The 21,903-nt window shown below is 41.4% G+C and overlaps 1 protein-coding gene across 2 annotated transcripts in view; it reads left to right on the forward strand.

Moving 5' to 3' along the window:
* Positions 1-21,903, forward strand: part of LOC127637945 (tight junction protein ZO-1-like) — a 192,262-nt gene that overhangs the window by 51,172 nt on the left and 119,187 nt on the right. For both annotated transcript variants that reach the window (XM_052119212.1, XM_052119213.1), the window contains 2 exons: positions 9,347-9,388; positions 9,496-9,652. In XM_052119212.1, coding sequence (XP_051975172.1) covers positions 9,347-9,388; positions 9,496-9,652 — 199 coding nt within the window. The remainder of the gene's footprint in view (positions 1-9,346; positions 9,389-9,495; positions 9,653-21,903) is intronic.

Raw genomic sequence — 21,903 nt, forward strand, 5'->3', positions numbered from 1 at the left:
TAATAATGGAATTGATGTGCTTATTTGGAATTGTGCTTTTTAACGAATAGATTATTATTTTCACTTCATTATATTTACATTGAGTAGGTCTGAGCTGTTAAAATTAGTTTGTATTGTAGACCTTATGCCAAACTGAGTGACGTTCACAGCGCCGTTATTAACATTTAACATCACTGCAAAAATACATCTAATAAAAAATCAATATTTATTCACCTAGTACAATAATAGTAAGTTATCTCTCCCTCGTGTCCCACAAAATCAGGTCTGCTGACCCGCAACAGAGCAATAGCCAGGTGGTCACCCTGTCGTATGGTCTTTATATTTAATTACCGGTTAAGGAGGTGTCCTTTAAACTGTTACACCATTTTTACCCATTCAATCTTTATTTAAGAAACATGCTCCCTGAAATAGATCCACTTTGCTCCTTCTGTAATGCTGTAGATGAATCTGCCCCTCACCTTTTTTGGGAATATGCCCACACAGAAGTATCCATCCATCGTCAACCACTTATCCTGTGTACAGGGTCGCGGGGGGCTGGAGCCTATCCCAGCTAACATCAGGCGAAAGGCGGGGGACACCCTGGACAGGTCGCCAGTCCATCGCAGGGCCACACATAGACAGACATACACTCACACTCACACTCACACTCACACTCACACTCACACTCACACTCACCTCCACACCTAGGGCAATTTTTTGGAGACACCAATTAACCTAGCCTGCATGTCTTTTGGATGGTGGGAGGAAGCCGGAGTACCCGGAGAGAACCCACGCAGACACGGGGAGAACATGCAAACTCCACACAGAAAGGCCGGGGCAACCAGGGTTTGAACCCACGACCTTCTTGCTGTGAGGCGACAGTGCTAACCGCTGCACCACCGTGCCGCCCCAACTCCAAAGCATTGAAAACCATTGCACTATGTAGTGAATATAATGTATTGGCATTATTGTAAAATACAGCTGTAGTATTGTGTACTATGTATACCTCTGGCTTGATTCGAAAAAAAAAAAAAAGCATGTCTGACGCAGGTGTAAATTGACGGGTCTTAAACAAGCCCTCATAATAATTCTCAAACTGATTTGACAAATTCACTTGTGAAATGGATTGCTGTGAACTGTATGTCAATGATTGTCTTATGATCAGTAATATGGTAGTAAACAATACATTGTATTCTAAAGCTGCTTTTTATATGGTCTTATCAATGATGAACTCTTCTGCCACAAGAATGTAATGCATTTTAATAACCTGAAATGTTTTTATTTTATATATATATATATATATGCCCTGCGATGGACTGGCGACCTGTCCAGGGTGTCCCCCGCCTTTCGCCCAATGTTAGCTGGGATAGGCTCCAGCCCCCGCGACCCTGTACACAGGATAAGCGGTTGACGATGGATGGATGGATGGATGGATATATATATATATATATATATATATATATATATATATATATATATATAATTTTTTAATATTTAAAGATAACTATGTATAATTATTTCATCATTATGTATTGAATTATTGTTATATGAGGGGCTTTCTCAGCAAATATTTGTATATGCGATTAATTAATCGGGACACCATGTAATTAATTCGATTAAAATGTGTAATCGATTGACAGCCCTATTTTAAACCAATGCCTAATAATTATTGTTTGAGTGTTTCTATGTGTGTGTCTAAACCTTTCTATTGACCTGGGCTGAACACAAGAGTTGATAATGACTTATCCTTTGCTTTTATGGTATATCTTTTGTTTGGACTGTAACAGCATTAAGCATCCACTTACCACTTTGTTTTGGACAGCAAAATTATCCAGACACTAAACTGCATGTGCCAGCATCATTCCTACCGATTGCCAAATGCTACTTTCAAACTCAATTGTCCTTTTAAAAACACACTTGGGTAGGGCTGGGCAGTATGATGTTATATACTATGCTGAAGTAGAAATATGTCAACTGGTTGACAGTTTTCCTGTTGTTTTTGTACTGATGCCAGATATACAGTATAATTTATTTGTTATGAATATCTTTTGGTTTGCATCCATCAAGTTCCATATTTAAAGACTAAATAGTCCAATTTAATGAAGGACTTTTCATATGTGAAGTATATAATTCACTGAAGGTTACAAAAATAGGCATTACCACACTGTTTTTTTAATATACAAACTGTTTGTGTCAAATTGTAGCAAAAATAACTAAAGCATGATATTGCTGTGATACAAAATTAGTCATAATGTGACACAATACACATTTGTTCATGTATTTCTGTTCAAACACTCTGCATACTCACCAGAAGGTTTGTCCTTGAACCCTTTCAGATTATGTAAATGTGTTTAAATAAAACAGGTTATTTTATGGAATTCTTAGAATCAGTATCTGTAGCCCAGAAGGCTTCCACAATCTGCCACTTACAATGGAAATGAAGTCTCTGTTTTATTGGTGCCCCAGACAGCGCATTTAAATAGAAGATTTGCCATATTGAATTTCGTTTTGCAGGGGTTTTCAAACAAATCCTCTCACAAACACTGCATGCCCTGATATCAATAAGGGAATGGTTATGTTACAAGGCATTCCAATTACCTTTCCTACTGTACAGGGACTGTCTTACATTCTACAGCTACTGTAAACCATGTGCTCCTGTGGTATTACATAATCACTCCCAAACAGAGTCAGGACTTTCCTTTATCGCAGAATCATTTAAAGGTGCACATTGTTAACTAAACTGTACAAAAATATAGAGACTTTAGCTGTTATACACTCAACCCTTTTCTCACTCAAACACCCATGCAAATATGTGTATGGGCTTTTCTCGTCCATTTTAGGAAACCAAGGTCATTCCTGTTATTCCTGTTAACATTTAAAAATATGATTATGCTTTATATATATATATATATATATATATATATATATATATATATATATATCGTCTTACATAAACTGTCTTACAATAAAATGTCTTACATGTCTTACATTTTATTGTCTTTAGCCGAAGCACAAAAGATAGCCATTTCTCAGTGAGACAATGAGAGTTAGCTTACATGAGTATGTCAATTTATGTTAGTTTTAAATTATTTAGAGGTGCTTCAATTACTTACTGATCTTTCCCCTGCTGTTTTCCCACCAAAAAATTATGAAACTTAAGAAACTTTTTTGGAATACAAAAAATGTAATCCTACATTTATTACCACTTTAAACAATATTCCCAAGAAAACCAAACAAAAACCACACCTGGAATCTTTCAGATTTTCTTCTGCAAGAACAAAGATTTTTAGCAGAATATTTCAGATCTATTGGTCCATACAATGCAAGTGAATGGTGACCAGAACTTTGAAGCTCCAAAAAGCACATCCCGGCCAATGCATGAAAATGTTACATATGTAGTGGTGGTGTTGTAGTGGGCTAAAGCACATAACTGTTAATCAGATGGTTGCTGGTTTGATCACAACAGCCACCAGCATTGTGTCCCTGAGCAAGGCACTTAACTCCAGGTTGCTCCGGGGGGATTGTCCCTGTAATAAGTGTACAGTAAGTCACTTTGGATAAAAGCATCTGCCAATTGCATAAATGTAAATGTAAACATAAAGGCAGCATAATAGTTACACATAAGATGGCAGTGGTTTAGTAATTGTGTAGGAGACTACTGATGTCTAGATTTATAGTTATTTATATTTGCTTTTGTCCTCCCCAAACGATTGGATCGCTTCAGAAGACGGATTAAAACACTGGAGTCATATGGATTACTTTTATGCTGCCTTTATGTGCTTTTTTGAGCTTAAAAGTTTTGGTCACCATGCACTTGCATTGTATGGACATATAGAACTGAGATATTCTTCTAAAAGTCTTTGTGTTCTGCTGAAGAAAAAAGTCATAGACATGAGGGTGAGTAAATGATTATTCATTTACTATTCCTTTAATCATTTCCCTTATTAGCAAATATGGCAACATCTGCTCAAACCAAAGTAGTGAAATAATTACAAATTATTCTCCCACCCTATTCTCATTTAATTCTGATTAAAAAACAAAACAAATATGATGTTTTGTGAGTTCATATTTCATTCAGTTTATTAAGACATATATGATGGGGACATTATAACCTCATTGGACCCCCCATATTCCCATATTATTAATTGTTGGGTCAGAAAAGATGCATTTCTATAGAATCAACCTTGGTTTTGTCGTTTATACAATGCTAGATTCACTTGGTGCGGTGCTTTTCCTGTACTGAAATTACACTGTAGTGAATGGCAAGATCATATAATTCCTCGTGAATAATGCATGTGTTCAGCATTGAAGATGCTTCGGGGTTCAGACAGAGCAGATGGGACACTAATTATTAATGACTGAAAATGAATGAAATGACAAAAAAATAAAGAGTGTGTGTTATCAACCATGAATGTGATGGCATTTTTTATATTTAGTCACCAAAATCTTTTGTTAGAGTAACTGTTTCTGGGCTGCAAAACAAACAGGGTTTGTTGGACTAATGTTTTTTATATGATGAGGGTATATTGATGTTTGGGACATGATTATGCAGTAGTATCAGAGCTTGGCCTGTACTGGAGTTTGTGTGTGTTTTAATGAAAGGATTAACAAATATGGAGTTGATCAACTGATGAGTAAGGATTTAGCTTCAAACACATTATTCATTTTATTTGTTAAGAGGGTAACTGTAAAACAGTTAAAGGATGGGCAAGGAGGAGGCAAGAACCGGCTTGTCAACATAAATTATATTTTAATGTAAACTTAAACCAAAAGCACAAACATAAACACACATGACGGACATGCCCGTAATTCTCTCTCTCTCGAACCGTCGTCACCGGCCGCCTTTATCCCTCGCGCGCCTCATCAGGCCGAGTGTGGAGCGGAGGGGCGGGGCCGGTTGGAATATCGCGCGCCCGGTCCCCAATCGGCCCCGCCCCCCTCCGCTCCACAGTAACATTTGCAGATTTTAAGTCAAAAATAATAATTCACCATGTTTACTTTCATGTAACTATACATTGTTACTGGTTTTGAACCACTCATTGGTGCATGTTATTCAAAAGAAGTATGTCTAAATAATCTTTCATCAAAATGTAACAAATGACTAAGTTCAGGCATGAATCTCTGAACGGCGCAAGCTAACATGTTCTTTGAACTTGTTATTTGTAAGCCAATAAGCTCGCTCACATATGATATGCCAAGCCAATCGGCTCACATGGTATAAGCTGATAGGTCCTAGAAATCAGGTAGCCAATCAACTTGCGTATTCTCTCTTTGCCTAACATTTACATTTTCTCAGTTTGCAAGTATGTCGGTTTCACTGCAGGGTACAGCGAGAGTATTCTCTGAAACCCTCCACTTCCCAAGCTCCACAGTCTAGATCTGCTACATGGGGATTGTTTTTTTTTTTATTGTGTAGCAGCATCATATATACTTAAAGGTGCTGTAAGCGACTATTTCATGGAAAGGTATGCAAAACATTTTCCTACTCCCTTAAAGATATTAATGAAATAAGTGTCATGAGATATCTCACTGGTCTCTGTGACAGCTCTAGACTCTGTAAACAGCAAACCAAAATGTGTCCACAAACAATGACGCTTTTGTAAGGCAGGGTGCCAATGTGTTTGCATTCAAAGGCAAAGAGCAAATGTATGATCTTTGAGAAAATCACCAAACTAACTTTCTCACAATTAGCATCTCTTCCTGAGGCACCACACCCCACTTAGCGGAGACTGCAAATTCACACCTCATTGTCGCCCTCCCACATCTGTCCCATTCTCTCCTCTCTCCCCCATTCAGCTCAGAATCACCTAAGATCTGTATGTAACAAAAGTGTATATCTGATGTATACAAATAATGTAACTAGTGTAACATGTTTGGAATCATTTAAAATGTCTCAGTGCGTCTGGTATAGTGCTCTTATTCCCAGGTTTGTAAACTTAATGACAGCAAAGTTATAAGGTCTTTGCCAAATGCTTTATAGTTCTGGAGGTCTGTCTCCATCCCTGCTTGTATGTTAATGAAGTATGTCCCCAGGACTTCCAAACCTAACCACTCCCAAAATCCCCTTTGTCCATGGTTGGGTATTTAAGGAAAGGCGACACATTTCTCAGGGCTCTCTGTAATCAGACGATCCCAAACAGTTTACTGTTTGTAATTTATTTCAGGTGATTGCAATTCGAATTTCTCATGTTTTGATAAAATGTCTAACTTTGACTTATCACTGTCTAATTGGAATTGATGAATTGATTATGTTACCTGATCAATAAATTGTCAACATTTGATTTTATTCTGACTGACTCTGACATTGTGTTTCCCAAACAGATTAAATGATTCGTATGTTACCGCAAGCCTGCGTCAGATTAGTGACGACTAATATTTGGCATCGATTCAAGTGTACTTGGTTTGCAAAGACAAAAAGGGAATTTCCGTTTAGAACAGCGAACGCTGCTTGACCAATCTAAATCCGGGTGTCTAACCTCTGTTTTAATTTGATGTTTCTCCAGATAAGTGTACGTGGGAAACCATGCATGGCCAATCCAAAGCTATTACAAGAGAAGTTATGTTGGTCAACTTACATCTGTAAGTGTGGCCGTGACCTCTACTGAAGAAAACGTTAAGTTACATTCAAGTGTGTGCAATTCCATGGGGCTATACTGAAGTATCTTTGATTGTGTATACGTGAACGTAACCACCTTAAATTAAAAACCTTTTCATTTATGGAGTCAGATGAATAAACGAGGTAATACATAAGAGAAAATGTATTTCATTTAATATTGTTATGTTGCGTAACAAGAAAGACAGTAACGCGCAGAGACCTTCACCCGTATTATTGGAGACCGCCATTGGACCGATAAACGGGCTTACACTTTCTACCTGTCAATCAATTTGCGTATTCTCATAGTATTGTAGTTGCAGGAATTATTGAGGCATAATGCCATTTTAATTCCATGTTCTTCATTACAGTTGTCAGTTGAGGGCGCTGTTTTGCAGCTGTTGTTTTTAACAACCGTTTCTGCTTTCAATAAAGCTAATTTTGATATCTTTGAAGTTCAGGGTGAACGGTTGAAACCACTTATAGCACCTTTAACTCAGTATGTCTGTGTATGTTCTAGCAGTAGCAAGTCTCTGTACTTGCTCCACAGCATCAGTGTCCAGAAGTGTTCAAAAAGATAAATGAGAGGTGAACAAAACTGACATCCTTACCCTTAACCAATGCCTAAAAATTTAACCGATAGCATCCTAAAAGCAAATACATCATGAAAAGCACATTTATTGAAGCAACCATGTAATTTTGTGTCGCTTCTATGGCACTTTCACTTCACTTTCGCTTAGAGTGTCCTTGGGTGATCATGAGGCTTGGTCTTCTGAGTCCAAAGTCCAACACACTATCAGGTGAGCTACAGTGCATGTTAATTATACTGGAATAATTGTGTAAATGTAGGTGGGTCTGTAATACAAGAGTTAAAATGTATCGTTTTTCAAATGATGTGTCAGAGTAAAAGTGTTCAATATCATAACATAGAAGTGTGTGAGTAATAGAGCAATGTCATAAATGGCCATTGTACCCGTGATTTGTGAATAAAACACAGTTGTTGTAGTGCCTCTAGTGTTATTTTCACAGAGGAACTGCAGCAACGTAGAAAGCGACATGTAACACTCAGTTTGCAAAAATGTAGTTATAGTAAAGGTCATTCTGTTAGACTAGGTTGTATCTGACATGTAGAGATGATTTTTCCAATCCAATCAATTCCCAATATTATAAAATCAAGTCCAGTGGTATTTTTTTTCTCATTAAAAAAAATCTAATTTCACTCTGAAACATATCACATTACAGAAGTAAAATGGGTTGCAAATGCCATTTCATGTTGACTTCAAATTTAACTGATCTGTTGAATACAAGTCGACCCCTAGTCTGTAAAACTTTTAGTTTAGAACAGCTCACACCATCACAGGAATGTCCACACATATTACACCCCTCTAGCCATCTCCGAAATGTGTTCATTTTTTAAACCGAGAACATCATCAGCATTTTTGTTTAGAAATATAGTCGTACGGGAGTGTTTAAATACTGCAAAGCCCAGTGGCTAAAGTGGCTTAAAAAATTGAAAAGCCCCTGAAACCATTTTACGTTATATTAATCTTTAATATCTCCCTGTTCCTCTTGCTTCTCATAATCCTGCAAAGAGTAACAAAACCTGGTATTTCCAAACTAAAAAAGCATATTACTTAGAGTTTACACAACAGACGACAATTGAATAAAAGCAAAGTCAGTCCACTCGGTGGCCATCGATTCTACAAATCGGCCAAGATTACGATCAAAGAACATATTTGAGAATCTGAGAACACTGGAATCATAAGATGTGTTTCTTTACCTCAGATTATGCTAAAAAACTAAATCTTTCCAGCTTGTCTAGCTAATGTGCAACGTTCTTGAGTTGATTGACAGGTGATGACTGTATGTAAAAGGTGATTGACTCTTTTACCTGTAAGACTGGATTTCCTTTTCTAAATCCGTTGGGCGTTCCGATTTCTCCCACTCATTTGAATTGAAGTGGCCCATCTCTGCAAAATAGTCTCTGATAAAAAGTCATTTTTGTTGCTTGAAAATATGGTATTTCATATACTTTTTAGACTTAAGTGTTGTTGCAGTTCAACATCTTTATGCATTTACAGGTTAATGCAAATTTATTTAGGCCTAGATGCCATATTCCTGATGGTCCCACATGTGTATAATTTTTGCTCCACCAAATGTAATTGCAAAATAATGGCTAAACTCAAAATTCCATAAAACCATAGCACTCTCTCTATTTCTGGTGTTTATAGATACAGCAGAAATAGTAAGAGTAGTTTAGTAGTATGTGGTTTTGAATATAGTCAATGACTGTTTTCAAACATGCCAATTGGTCAGCCAAACAGTTCCATCCCCAAATTCATGCCATTGGATGAGACAAAATTTGCTAAGTTAGGATAAAAAAAACAGAGCAGTGTTTTGACCGTGCCGTGGAGAAACAGCATTTGTCAAATTCAACCTATGGCTTACTTATTGATGTCTTTGTATCTTAAAGTGGGAAAGGACAAAGTATTTTAACTTCAAATAAATTACAAACATATACAAATATGCTTCTTCATATGCTTTCAGATTACACGGTTGAATATGTTTTTGCATGTGAGCATCTATATGCTTTATTCATCTTTTCGCAAATTTGTCTGAATTCCTTTTTTTCTGGTCCTGTATTTATGTGTGCAATAAAATGTTCCAAAAATATACTCCACAATGTCTCCTTACATGTTTCTTGCTATGGCTTGTTTTGTTGTTTTTCTGCTGAGATTTAAAAATCTCAATCTTTCTCTTGTGCTTCAATTTTAGGGTCTTCCCCAAACACGACAAATACCAATACGGACCTGCAGTGTAAGCATATATTTCTACTATTCTCACTCCATTGAGGAACCCCCTTTTTAATGGCAATTATATTTATTCCATGTTCCAACACACACTTTGTGCCTCTTTTTTTCTAGTTATTATCCCAAGGTTCACGGCTTCATCCACACCCCAAAACTCACTCTTTTGGAAGAATCGGAGGGCTCGGTGCATGGCAAACCATCCCTACGCAGAATCAAGGGCCGAATTCACCGCAGCAAAAGCCTGGACAGCATCAACCTACTGGACTCAAACGTGAGTTAAAGGCTGCATCCACTGGCCATGCCTCCATGTGTGGTGGAAAGGAGTGGGGTTGGGGTGTGTGTGTGTGTGTGTGTGTGTGTGTGTGTGCGTGTGTTTACAAATTAGATTGCACCCTTAGATGGTGTGTGTTAGGACTTCATGTGCATGTACATACATGTGTTTACTGAGAGCGATGCCAGTGGTGTGTATATGTGCATGTACAATATGTTTGTTTATGCCCATTTACCAGTATGTCTGCTTGAGTGCTCAAGGGGATTTCTGCAAGAGTGAACATGCACAGTTGTAAAAAGTCAATTTATTCTCAATTATTCCAGGAATTATTAATAAACTCACATCTGGATTCAATTTATATGTATCCCAAAACACATATCTGGTGTAAACAGATGTGGAAGGAGCTTTTTAAAGGGAGAGTTCATCCAAAAATGACATTCTGTCATCCTTTACTCACTCTCATGTCATTTCAAACCCATATGATTTTTTTTCTTTTGTGTAATGTAAAAGAAGATATTTAGAAGAAAGTAAAAGCTGCTCTTTTTGATACTATATAAGCGGATAGGGACTGCGGACATTGAGCTATAAATTGACAAATACATTTTTTAAATCAATATATATAAATTAGTGTTGTCAGTCAAGTCAAGCGAAGTTTATTTGTATAGTGCCTTTCACAACACACATCGTTTCAAAGCAGCTTTACAGAATATCAGCATTAACAGACGATAAAACTGTAATGTCTATAAAGTCGATTAATCATCATTGTGTAATTTAGATCAAATATGATTTTTAATAGGGTTTAAAAATAATTAAATGATAATTGTATTAATAACCACAGTGAGCAAGCTGTAGGCGACAGTTTGATTACAATTTTTTTTGTAGTTAATCGCAATTAATTGCATATTTGGAGAGTGCTGAAATTTGACACTATATACTTATACTATATATATTTTCCTGTCAAAATTCATTTATTTCCATCTTAGGAAAGAAAACAAAACAATATGTAACAATATAAGAATTTGTAAAAATCCACAGTATAAAGATAGAAATGCACTAAAATAGCCCCAATTCCTCTTTCCTACAGCAAACATGAGGCCGTGTTCATGATTCACGTCAGGGTGTTGGCGCCAGCGCCAGCACCACTTTGAACTCCACATGAAAAGCGCTTGCAGACAGAAATGTTTGTACATCGTTTGTTTTGTATATCAAATAGCGTTAAGAGGTCCTTTCACTGTAATTTTAGCACTGACACTGAATCACTACTGTGTGTGTTTGTGGTGTATACATCAGTGTAATGACTCCGGGTGGACTCATTACAAAGGTTCTGCCCTTCCAGCAAGTGTTTTTGCTGTATTAACGGTTAATTTGTTAAGCGTGATTAAGAAAAATTAACACATAAAACTTTTAAAAATTGCATGAGTTAATGCGTTAATTCTGACAGCTCTAATTTAAATATATATATATATATTCCATAAACAGTATATGCACTATATTCTTTTCTTCTGAAGGCCTACGGTAGCTTTGTGTGTAACATACCACATTTTAAATAATCCCAATCATCCAATCTGGTGCAATGTGTCTTGAGTTTGAGCATGCACATGTGCAAATTAGATTTTAGTGCGATGACAGAGGGGAAGATTTTCAGTGAATAATGACTAAAATTTCAGTCTGTTTTTCACGCAAAACTTTTGTACGGCTTCAGAAAACTTGGAATAGAGCGCACAAGTCATTTGGGCTACTTTTATTGTTCTTGTATTGTCATTTTTGGAGCTCGACAGCCTCAGTCCACATTCACTTCTAAAGTATGGAAAAGAGCAGCTTTTGGAAGACTGAAAAAAAATGTGTTCAAACGAGATGAGGTTAATGAATCAGTGTTTTCATTTTTGTGTGAACATGCTGTGTATTCAGCACAACTCCCTTCCAACAAATCTTAACATCTAATATTCCTTTGAAAATTACATTTCCTACCACGAGGATCTGTGAATGTTGTAAGAGGCTGTCATGTTCGCCTTGTGCACACTGTCTGAATGCCTCATAGATACTTCATAGGGTCATACTTAATGCAACATCTTAGTGAATCCGATCCAGTTCTGGGAAACGCCGGCGTATGATCTGTTTGTTTAGGGAACACCTGGGATTTTAAGTTGCCGGGATGTGTCTCACAAATTGCCTTGCCTCCTCTGGGAAAACACACTCTACATGATTATTATTCTAATGAGCTCTGAGTGAGATTTCCATGAGCTGCTACAGTGTACAAAAATCTAGACACTTGTTTGAGTTCCTTTGTTCAATTATTGTTGTTTTAATAGCAGTCTGTAATACAAATGCTCCATTTTTTTATTCAGTCTAAATAGGCTTGTGTATATTAGAAATAGACTATATGGCTTAAACTATATGGATACATGAGCACCACACACATTTTGGGGGGAGTTTTTAAAGCGTAGTTTGTATTTGAAGCACAGTTTACAATGATTACCAGCAGAGCTTCTCATTGTCAGATTTACATAATCTCAACATGCAATGTACTTATACGTTTTCCACAATATTCCCAGATAGAGTTTGTGATTTCTTTCAAATCAATTGGTTAGAAAGTAATTGAAGGAAGTGGCCACCGCTCAGGCCATGTGCTTGAATGCTGCCCTTTTGAAGTCTATGTAGACTGAAGTATCATTACTGTCCAACACAAACATTTGAATGTTACACATGACCAGCTGAACCAAAACGGATGCAAATGATAAATATGGGTATGCAATGCATTATCTTCAGTTAACTAAGCACATAAAAACTATAAACAAGATCATCTCTAGCAGTGTGTATGTTAACATCCTGTTGTTTAAGTCACTTGTAGGTTTTGAAACACAGCCTTAAAGGTTTTTTCCTCATGTACTCCCTAAGAAATGAATTGCAATTTTGATCATATGTGTAAAATCATGATCACTCACAAGAGATAAAGACCCCAGGCACATCAGTAAACTAATAAAAAGTTTTTTATTTAATTTTTTATTCATTAGTTTGGTTTATGCAGCAACAAGTGTTTTCAACAGAACTACATTTTAATCATTATATGTGGCCCTTAGAGAGTAGAGTTAATTAAATATGCATTCCTGTTGACTGTCCTACTTCATTCAACAGTAAAATTACAATTCTCTTTTGGTACCACACTGTGAACATTTCAACAACACTTCCAGCTTCAGCCACTGGGGGCAGTAGTTCGAATTTCGGTAAGCAAAATCAATTATAAATAATTAGCAGAACTTTCTACCTCCTTTTACTGAATTTAATCTGTTTTATTTGGGCTTTAAGTTTCCTTAGACCATGCCGTTAAATCAGTGGTCCAGTCTCTGCTTGTTGACAAGTTAAGATAGAAATGTTTCAATAGCGTCTCTGACTTAAGTTGCAAAAATGGCATTCCAGTTGATATGTTTGATTCATTTCTGTGAATAAGTTCAAACTGTCCATTTTATTGAACTGAAAACAGGCATTCAACACATCTTTGAGTCATTTCTCAAAAATGTTCACTGAAGTCTCCACTTTTTTCACATACAAACATTTAGTAGAATATACTGTAGATGTAGGTCAGAGTTGTTGTGTATTATTATTTATTGCTATATTGGTGCATATAAATTAAAATAATTAAATATAATTTTTTCTAAACTAGATCTTTATTGATTGAGTTCTTACATTAAACACTTAATTTGCTTGGCAACATTGGCTGTTTGGTTAATCTGATTGGAAAGAAAATGAATTCCAATAATAATTTAAGATATTTCAGAGCTAATATACGTATATATATATATATATACACACACACATACAGTATATACATATAGTTCCACTCCTGAACATTTAACAAGCTAAAGGAGGCAGGGCTAGTTCAGTGCCAAATGATTGAGCAAATGTGCATTTCAACAAAGCTTCATCCACAAAGGCAGAAGTGAAGTGAGTTAGCACCGGTTCATTAAAGACCTTTAAAACACAGTTGCGCTGCCTGTGCTTATATCTCACCTCTCCAAGACATCTCAGTGAAATAAGGGGGTTCCACTGTCCAGGCCCCTGGACTTTAATACTCCACACATTTCTCCCTTAACAGAACACACACATACAGTACACGTACACAGGATGGAGAAACTTGCTGACTGCAACTGAATGCCAAACGCAGCTGATGAGAGTAACGTTCCGGCACACAGTGAGTGATGATGCCGCAACAACGCTTGAGTGAAGACCTTTTTTCTACTGCCACTTGCTCGTTGTTCATACAGAGGGATATAAGGAAGACACATAGAGAATCACCCACTGTAGAGGGTGTAAGGGGTTTACCTCTCATGCTAATACATTTATATAAACAAACTAGAAATGCGAGTGGTTCTTCCATAACTTGTCACAATGCAAAGTATTGTGGATGGTTGCTAGGGTGTTATGGGTGGTTACTAGTTGTTTGTGTACTGGCCCAAGTCAAAAGACCCAACCCCAAGTCTGTATGATATTCTGGTCTCAAAATATGACTTGATGGGTCAATGGGATTTTTATTTTATTTTATTTTTTGCCCATTTTATTGTCCACCAGAAGTCTTTTTTAATTATGATTGTTTGGAAAGGTAATAGCACACCTTTGCTCAATAAGCTCATCTATTTGGGGTATCATTCATGTCTGTAGCATGGGAATTTTGTTCTGAAGTTTTATACTCAGGGTTGGGGGTTTAGAACAAATAAGCAACAATTGTGTATTTTAATAGCAATAAAACTGTGATAGTCTTAGAAAGTCACTAATGATACAATAGAGACACATACAGTAAAAGAGCACTTTGTATGCACTGTATATGATATGGTACCAGTGTTGGGTATTGACTATATATCTGTCACGAACCCCGCTCCTCTGCCCCATCCCCGCTTCGTCGCACACACACTCACTCCCTCGACCTCACTCCCTCGCTCCGCCCCCTCGAGCTTTTCATGCTCTTTTTGCTCGCTCGAGCCCTCACGCCCACTTTGCTCCTACTCGCTCACATGCTCGTAGGTTATCTCCCTTCCTCGAGTTTCTCACACGCTTCCAATCCTCCTGCACATTTGTTTCACCTGCACTCGTCTCATCACCTTTCATTGTTTACACCTGCACCTTCCCCTATAAATACCACAGCACATCCGTTTCACGGGTGTTGGTTATTGTTTTTAGTTTCCCGTATCTTTGCCCCCCCGCTAGTCTCGTCTAGTTCTGACCTCCTCTTGTTTACCCCTTAGCTTGCCAGCTCCCCTTGTTCCCCTGTCTTTGATCCCGCTAGTCCCGTCTAGTTCTTCGCCCTATTGTTAACTGTTTTCCCGGCTTCGACCTCCCGCTCTCGTTTACCACTCTCTCCCGGATTTGCCCCTTACGATACTTTCATTCCCCGGCTTTTGACCCTACGCTTCCCTCGACAACTCTTCACTGGATTTGCCCTTTTTACTCTTGCCTGCACTGCTTTCTATTAATAAAGCAGTTTCATCCAACATTGTGACTGTCTCATCTTGTGTGTGTGTGTGTGTGCGGGTTACAAAATAACCAACCTCACCGTTGACAGTCACAATGCCTCGCGCTAAGGATTCGCGCAGCTCACTAGAGCGGAGAAGCACGTCACATTCGGCGCGAGGAGCTACAGTGTGGAGACATGATCACGCGCTCACGGCCCAGGGGCAGCAGGTATGCACTATTTCTGATTTGTTTCACCCTATTTCACCTGTGTCTGCCCCTGAGCCCGTTTATGCCTCCAGTGCATTTCTGAGCGCCGTGCACTCTCCACCCCCAGAGAGGTTTTATGGCTCTTCGGACGCTGACCAAGGGTTTTTTATGCGAGGCAGCGGTTGTGTAACTCATAACCCCGCCCTCGACATTATGGAGTCAGCGGCCTGACTCGTGGGGTTGCGTCAGGGGAGTCAACCCTTGGAGGTTTATGTTGTGGATTTTTGTGCCCTGGCCAACCAGGTGAATTTTAATGAGGTGGCTCTGAAAACCATTTTTCAATTTGGACTGAATGAGCCAACCTCATCATTCATGCCTGGTGGTCGCTGCTCTCTCAACCTGGCTCAGTTTATTGACCTCGCCCTACTGTACGCTGGTTCCTTGTTTACTGTGGGGGAGGCAGACACTGAACCAGCGCTCCACACCACGGCCCCCGTCTCGAGGCCTGACACGGCCCCAGTCCCGAAGCTGGACACAGCCCTAGTCCCGAAGCCTGTCACGGCCCCAGCCTCGAAGCCTGGCACGGCCAGCGAGTCAACGCCCATGCCTGCCACGGCCAACGAGCCAGCGCCCACGGCCCACGAGCCAGCGCCCATGCCCGCCACGGCAAACGAGCCAGCGCCCATGCCCGCCACGGCCAACGAGCCAGCGCCCATGCCCGCCACGGCCGGCGAGCCAGCGCCCATGTCTGCCACGGTCAGCGAGCCAGCGCCTGTTGCCTCGACCGCCCCAGAGCCAGCGCCTGTGGCCTCGACCGTCCCCATGGCCACGTCCCCTGTTGGCCGAAGACGTAAGAGAAGGAAGAGGGCCCCTTCTCCCCAGTCTTGTCTTGTGCTCAAGACCGCAGAGGTTCCCTCAGCGTCTTCCACGGCTCTGCCGGGTTCTGCTCCGCCCCCAGAGTCTTCCACGGCTCTGCCGGGTTCTGCTCCGCCCCCAGAGTCTTCCACGGCTCTGCCGGGTTCTACTCCGCCCCAGAGTCTTCCACGGCTCTGCCGGGTTCTGCTCCGCCCCCAGAGTCTTCCACGGCTCTGCCTCACGAGCCTCCCAAGGCTCCTCCTCTCGAGCCTCCCAGAGCTCCGCCTCCTTCCAAGCCTCTCAGGGCTCCTCCCCTCGAGTCTTTCATGGCTCCATCCCTCAAGCCTCTCACGGCTTCGCCTCTCAAGTCTTTCAGGGCTCCTCCTCCCCTCGAGTCTTTCATGGCTCCACCCCTCAAGCCTCTCACGGCTTCGCCTCTCGAGTCTCTCAGGGCTCCTCCCCCCCTCAAGCCTCTCACGGCTTCGCCTCTCAAGTCTCTCAGGGCTCCTCCCCTCCTCAAGCCTCTCACGGCTTCGCCTCTCGAGCCTCTCAGGGCTCCTCCCCCTCTCAAGCCTCCTAGGGCTTCTCCTCACGAGTCTTTCATGGCTCCACCCCTCAAGCCTCTCACGGTTTCGCCTCTCCAGTCTCTCAGGGCTCCTCCCCCTCTCAAGCCTCCTAGGGCTTCTCCTCACGAGTCTTTCATGGCTCCACCCCTCAAGCCTCTCATGGCTTCGCCTCTCGAGTCTCTCAGGGCTCCTCCCCCTCTCAAGCCTCTCAGGGCTTCCCCTCTCGAGTCTTTCAGGGCTCCTCCTCCCCTCGAGCCTCTCAGGGCTCCATCCCTCGAGTCTTTCATGGCTCCACCCCTCAAGCCTCTCACGGCTTCGCCTCACGAGTCTTTCATGGCTCCACCCCTCAAGCCTCTCACGGCTTTGCCTCTCGAGTCTCTCAGGGCTCCTCCCCCTCTCAAGCCTCTCAGGGCTTCCCCTCTCGAGCCTCTCAGGGCTCCTCCTCCCCTCGAGCCTCTCAGGGCTCCTCCTCCCCTCGAGCCTCTCAGGGCTCCACCCCTTGAGTCTTTCATGGCTCCACCCCTCAAGCCTCTCACGGCTTCATCTCTCGAGTCTCTTAGGGCTCCTCCTCTTCTCGAGCCTCTCAGGGCTCCGTCCCCCAAGCCTCTCGAGCCTTCCAGGACTCTGCCTCTAGAGCCTCCTACGGCTCCACCTCTCGGGCCTCCTACGGCTCCCCCTCCAGAGCCTCCCACGGCTCCACCTCCCGAGCCTCTCACGGCTCTGCTCCCAAAGACTCCAGAGCTTTCTACGGCTCCGCCTCCCGAGCTTCCTAGGGCTCCCCCTCCAGAGCATCCCACGGCTCCACCTCCCGAGCCTCTCACGGCTCTGATCCCAAAGACTCCAGAGCTTCCTAGGGCTCCGCCTCCCGAGCTTCCTAGGGCTCCGCCTCCCGAGCTTCCTAGGGCTCCGCCTCTCGAGCCTCTTGAGCCTCCTACTGCTCTGCCTCCCGGGCCTCCTACGGCTCCCCTCCAGAGCCTCCCACGGCTCCACCTCCCGAGCCTCTCAAGGCTCTGATCCTAAAGACTCCAGAGCTTTCTAGAGCTCCGCCCCTCGAGCCTGCTACGGCTCTACCCCCCGAGACTACAGAGCCTGCCAGGTCGTCACCTCGGGGACCTCCCACGGCGCCATCTTCCTTGGCTCCACCTCCTGAGCCTTCCAGGCCTTCGCCCCTAAAGCCTCCTTCGGCTCCACCTCCAGAGCCTTCCAGGCCTACCTCGCTAGAGCCGCCCACGGCGCCACCGTCATTGGCTCCGCCTCCTGAGCCTTCCAGGCCTTCGCCCCTAAAGCCTCCTTCGGCTCCACCTCCAGAGCCTTCCAGGCCTCCGCCTCTAGAGCCTCCTGCAGCACCACCTCCCTCTGCCCTGTCTCTTGGGCTCACCATGGCGCCGCCTCCTCAGCCTCTCAGTACCCCGCCTGCCGAGTCTCTCATTGCTCCGTCTTCCAAGGCTCCTTCTCCCAAGTCCTCCACGGCTCCGCCTTTCATGGCTCTTCCCTGGCCCCCTGACCCTGTCCGGTGGCCCCCTGACACTCTCCCTGTCCTGTGTCCTCTTCCCTGGCCTCCTGACCCCTGTTCCTGTCTGGTGGTCACCTTCCAGACCCCCGGACCCAGTCCCTGTCCTCCAGTCGCCTTCCAGACCCCCTGACCCAGTCTCTGCCCTATGGCTGCCCCCTAGATCTCCCGACCACCCGCCTGTCCACTATGTTCCCCCTGACCTTACCTTGAACTGCCCATGGACTGTCTCACTTCCCTTTGTCTGTCCCCCGATCATCCTCCGGCCTCCCGCGGCCGTCAGGAGCCGTCCTATTCAGAGGGGGGAGTACTGTCACGAACCCCGCTCCTCTGCCCCATCCCCGCTTCGTCGCACACACACTCACTCCCTCGACCTCACTCCCTCGCTCCGCCCCCTCGAGCTTTTCACGCTCTTTTTGCTCGTTCGAGCCCTCACGCCCACTTTGCTCCTACTCGCTCACATGCTCGTACGTTATCTCCCTTCCTCGAGTTTCTCACGCGCTTCCAATCCTCCTGCACATTAGTTTCACCTGCACTCGTCTCATCACCTTTCATTGTTTACACCTGCACCTTCCCCTATAAATACCACAGCACATCCGTTTCACGGGTGTTGGTTATTGTGTTTAGTTTCCCGTATCTTTACCCCCCGCTAGTCTTGTCTAGTTCTGACCTCCTCATGTTTACCCCTTAGCTTGCCAGCTCCCCTTGTTCCCCTGTCTTTGATCCCGCTAGTCCCGTCTAGTTCTTCGCCCTATTGTTAACTGTTTTCCCGGCTTCGACCTCCCTCTCTCGTTTACCACTCTCTCCCGGATTTGCCCCTTACGATACTTTCATTCCCTGGCTTTTGACCCTACGCTTCCCTCGACAACTCTTCACTGGATTTGCCCTTTGTACTTTTGCCTGCACTGCTTTCTATTAATAAAGCAGTTTCATCCGACATTGTGACTGTCTCATCTTGTGTGTGTGTGTGTGTGCGGGTTACAATATCCTCCTTGTTCAGTGACTTGTTAGGGGCATACAACCTTCAGCAGTCACCGAAACTCAAACAGATTTACATAATATCAGAATTTATGTTTTAAATTAATTCAACACAAATCAATATTATTTTAGAAATATGTGTATCCCTAGCAGGGCCGGACTGGGACACAATTTCAGGCCGGGAAATCCTACACCCATCCAGGCCATCCTATGCACCCAAATAAAATTTAGAAACACGAATAATTTAGGGGGTTTTTTTCCCCCCTAAATTACATTTATTTCACAGTATGACCATAACATAAAAACATAAACAACCAACCTGTAAAGCAGACCTAATATCAAATGGGTCTGCACATAACGTCCTGTGCACTGCAATTACAACTGCAATAAATAATGTTATGAGATTGATGTTTTAAATAAATGTTTGAATATAAAAAAAATGCAATACTTAAACATTAAACTAAACCGCCAATAGGTGGCGGCAAGTGACCGTCTTAATTAGTGAGTCTTTCATACAAAAGATTCGTTCAAAACGCTGAATCATTCAGTAACAAAACACCGCACTGCTGTAGCTTTCCTTTGGAACTATTTTAGTCGGTGAAATGGAACAAAAACAGTTAATATGGTTTGTGTCTAAAATGTAAGTAACTTAATAATAAATATTAACTACGCTACTTGTTTATTGAACAATAAATTCAATGTAACATTTTCAATCGTGATAATATTCAGCAAATCAGCTCCCTTAGTTGTGTTATGTTAAACTAAATCATATGTTATAAATAAAAAAAACAACAATTAGAATTTTTACCTCAGTACATTTCTTCTGTGAGTTTTCTGTGTGCACTCATTTGTTTTGATTTATCCACAAATGTAACGTTAGACGGGTGCTGCTCGCATTTTCTGTTTAACCGTTTGTCTGAGGCGTAAAGTCGAATCGTAGCCTTGCCAGTCAAGACTAACAGATTCATGTTTTTTTTTTTTTTTATTGTTATTAATATTAATAATAATTTTATTGAATGACGAATTCAAAAATGATCACTGGTAAAGGTAGTAATATAAAATAATAATAATAAAAAAAAAATAAATAAATAAAAAACGCTGGCTGGCCGCAGACCAACTTAGTCGCCAGGCCAGCGGGAATTGTCCCGGTGCTCCCGATGGCCAGTCCGGGCCTGATCCCTAGTAAAGTACTTAAAAGTGATTAAATTAATTGAAAGTAACTGTAATCTGATTACAAAAATTTTATCATATTTTTTTTAATAGTTTGCAGGAAAAAATTGCTTTGTAATCGGAATTACACCAAACACTGTAAAGTACATACATCAAACAATAGTGGTTAAAAATGATAACATTAGCGGTTATATAATAGTTGGCAATATTGTGACCCAAATTCATTATTGTTTATTATCCTGTTCCAAACATGTCATTTAGATGTTTGTGAACATTGTGAACAAATCATAAAATACTGTAATCAAACCAGTTGAAGTAAAAATAAAAAATTTCTGCATTAGCGAATACATTTTTAACAACAACTTTCAAACCTTTAAAGACAGACCTACAGTGATCTCCAAGGATGTTAACAATGGTATATGCCTCGGTTGAATTCATTAGTCTGCATTATTTCAACACAATTTTTTAGAAATAATGTTTAATAGCAGATTTCCTGTTGAAGAACTACACTACCCACAATCCTGAAGAGAAAAGATCCACCAATCACAGAATCACGGCCAACAAAGTGCGCTAAAAGAGCTCTGCAGTGACTGCCCACTCCCCTGACAAGTCGCTCTCCCTACACTCTCAAACTAATTATATATTTGTAAATATCTAAATATTTCACAATAAAAATCAATATATATTGTTTCTATTCTTATTATCAACAACTTTAAAACAATATTCTATATTTTAAATCATTTTTACAATCTAGTACGTCATTTGCAATGATTCACATGATTGTAGTTCATTCCTTCATTTAAGACGTTAAGTATGTACATAGTCAGGTACCTTTTGTCTTTTTGTCCGATTTTCAAAAGCTTTTTTGCTTTTTTCAAAGTTTTTAATGCCGTGATTTACCTCAGAGCTGGTTGGTTTGGTTCATGGCTTTGAACTCTTTAATGAAGGGTTTTATGAAATCCCTATGGAATAAATAAATTGGAAAAATTCTCCTGGATCCAAGGTGGCTGAAAAAGTGGATGGGCACTGTTGCGATATATTTCAGGTTACCATTATTTACAGTATAGTTTACAGACCATTTAGTAGTTGCAAAAATTGCATAATAGCTGCATCCGTGCATGAAAACACGATATTGTGATACAGCAGTCCAGACTGAAGCATTTGAAGCACTGTTTTTATGACACTTTGATTTGTATTTATGCATGTGCATGTGTTATCTGTGTTATTGGTCAGGGTTATAAAATTGGAGTGTTTGAAGTCGTTTGGCAGAGCGCCCACTCCTGCTATCATCTGTGTTGGCAAGGGCTACTCTCTCTCTCTCTCTCTCTCTCTCTCTCTCACGTAGAGCATGAATCAGTTTGTAGTGCATAGGTGGTATGAAACTGCATAAGAGAAGGAGAGAGGGCAAGGGAGAAATGCAGCACTGTGAAATGCATCATAGAGTTTTGGTCAAGCAAGACCCTCTCTCTCTTTTTCAATCTTTCTCTCCATCCATCTTTTCATCTTTCCAACATTCTCCTTGC

The sequence above is a fragment of the Xyrauchen texanus genome, chromosome 46 (assembly GCF_025860055.1).
Source record: "Xyrauchen texanus isolate HMW12.3.18 chromosome 46, RBS_HiC_50CHRs, whole genome shotgun sequence".
In the NCBI taxonomy this organism is placed as follows: Eukaryota; Metazoa; Chordata; class Actinopteri; order Cypriniformes; family Catostomidae; genus Xyrauchen; species Xyrauchen texanus.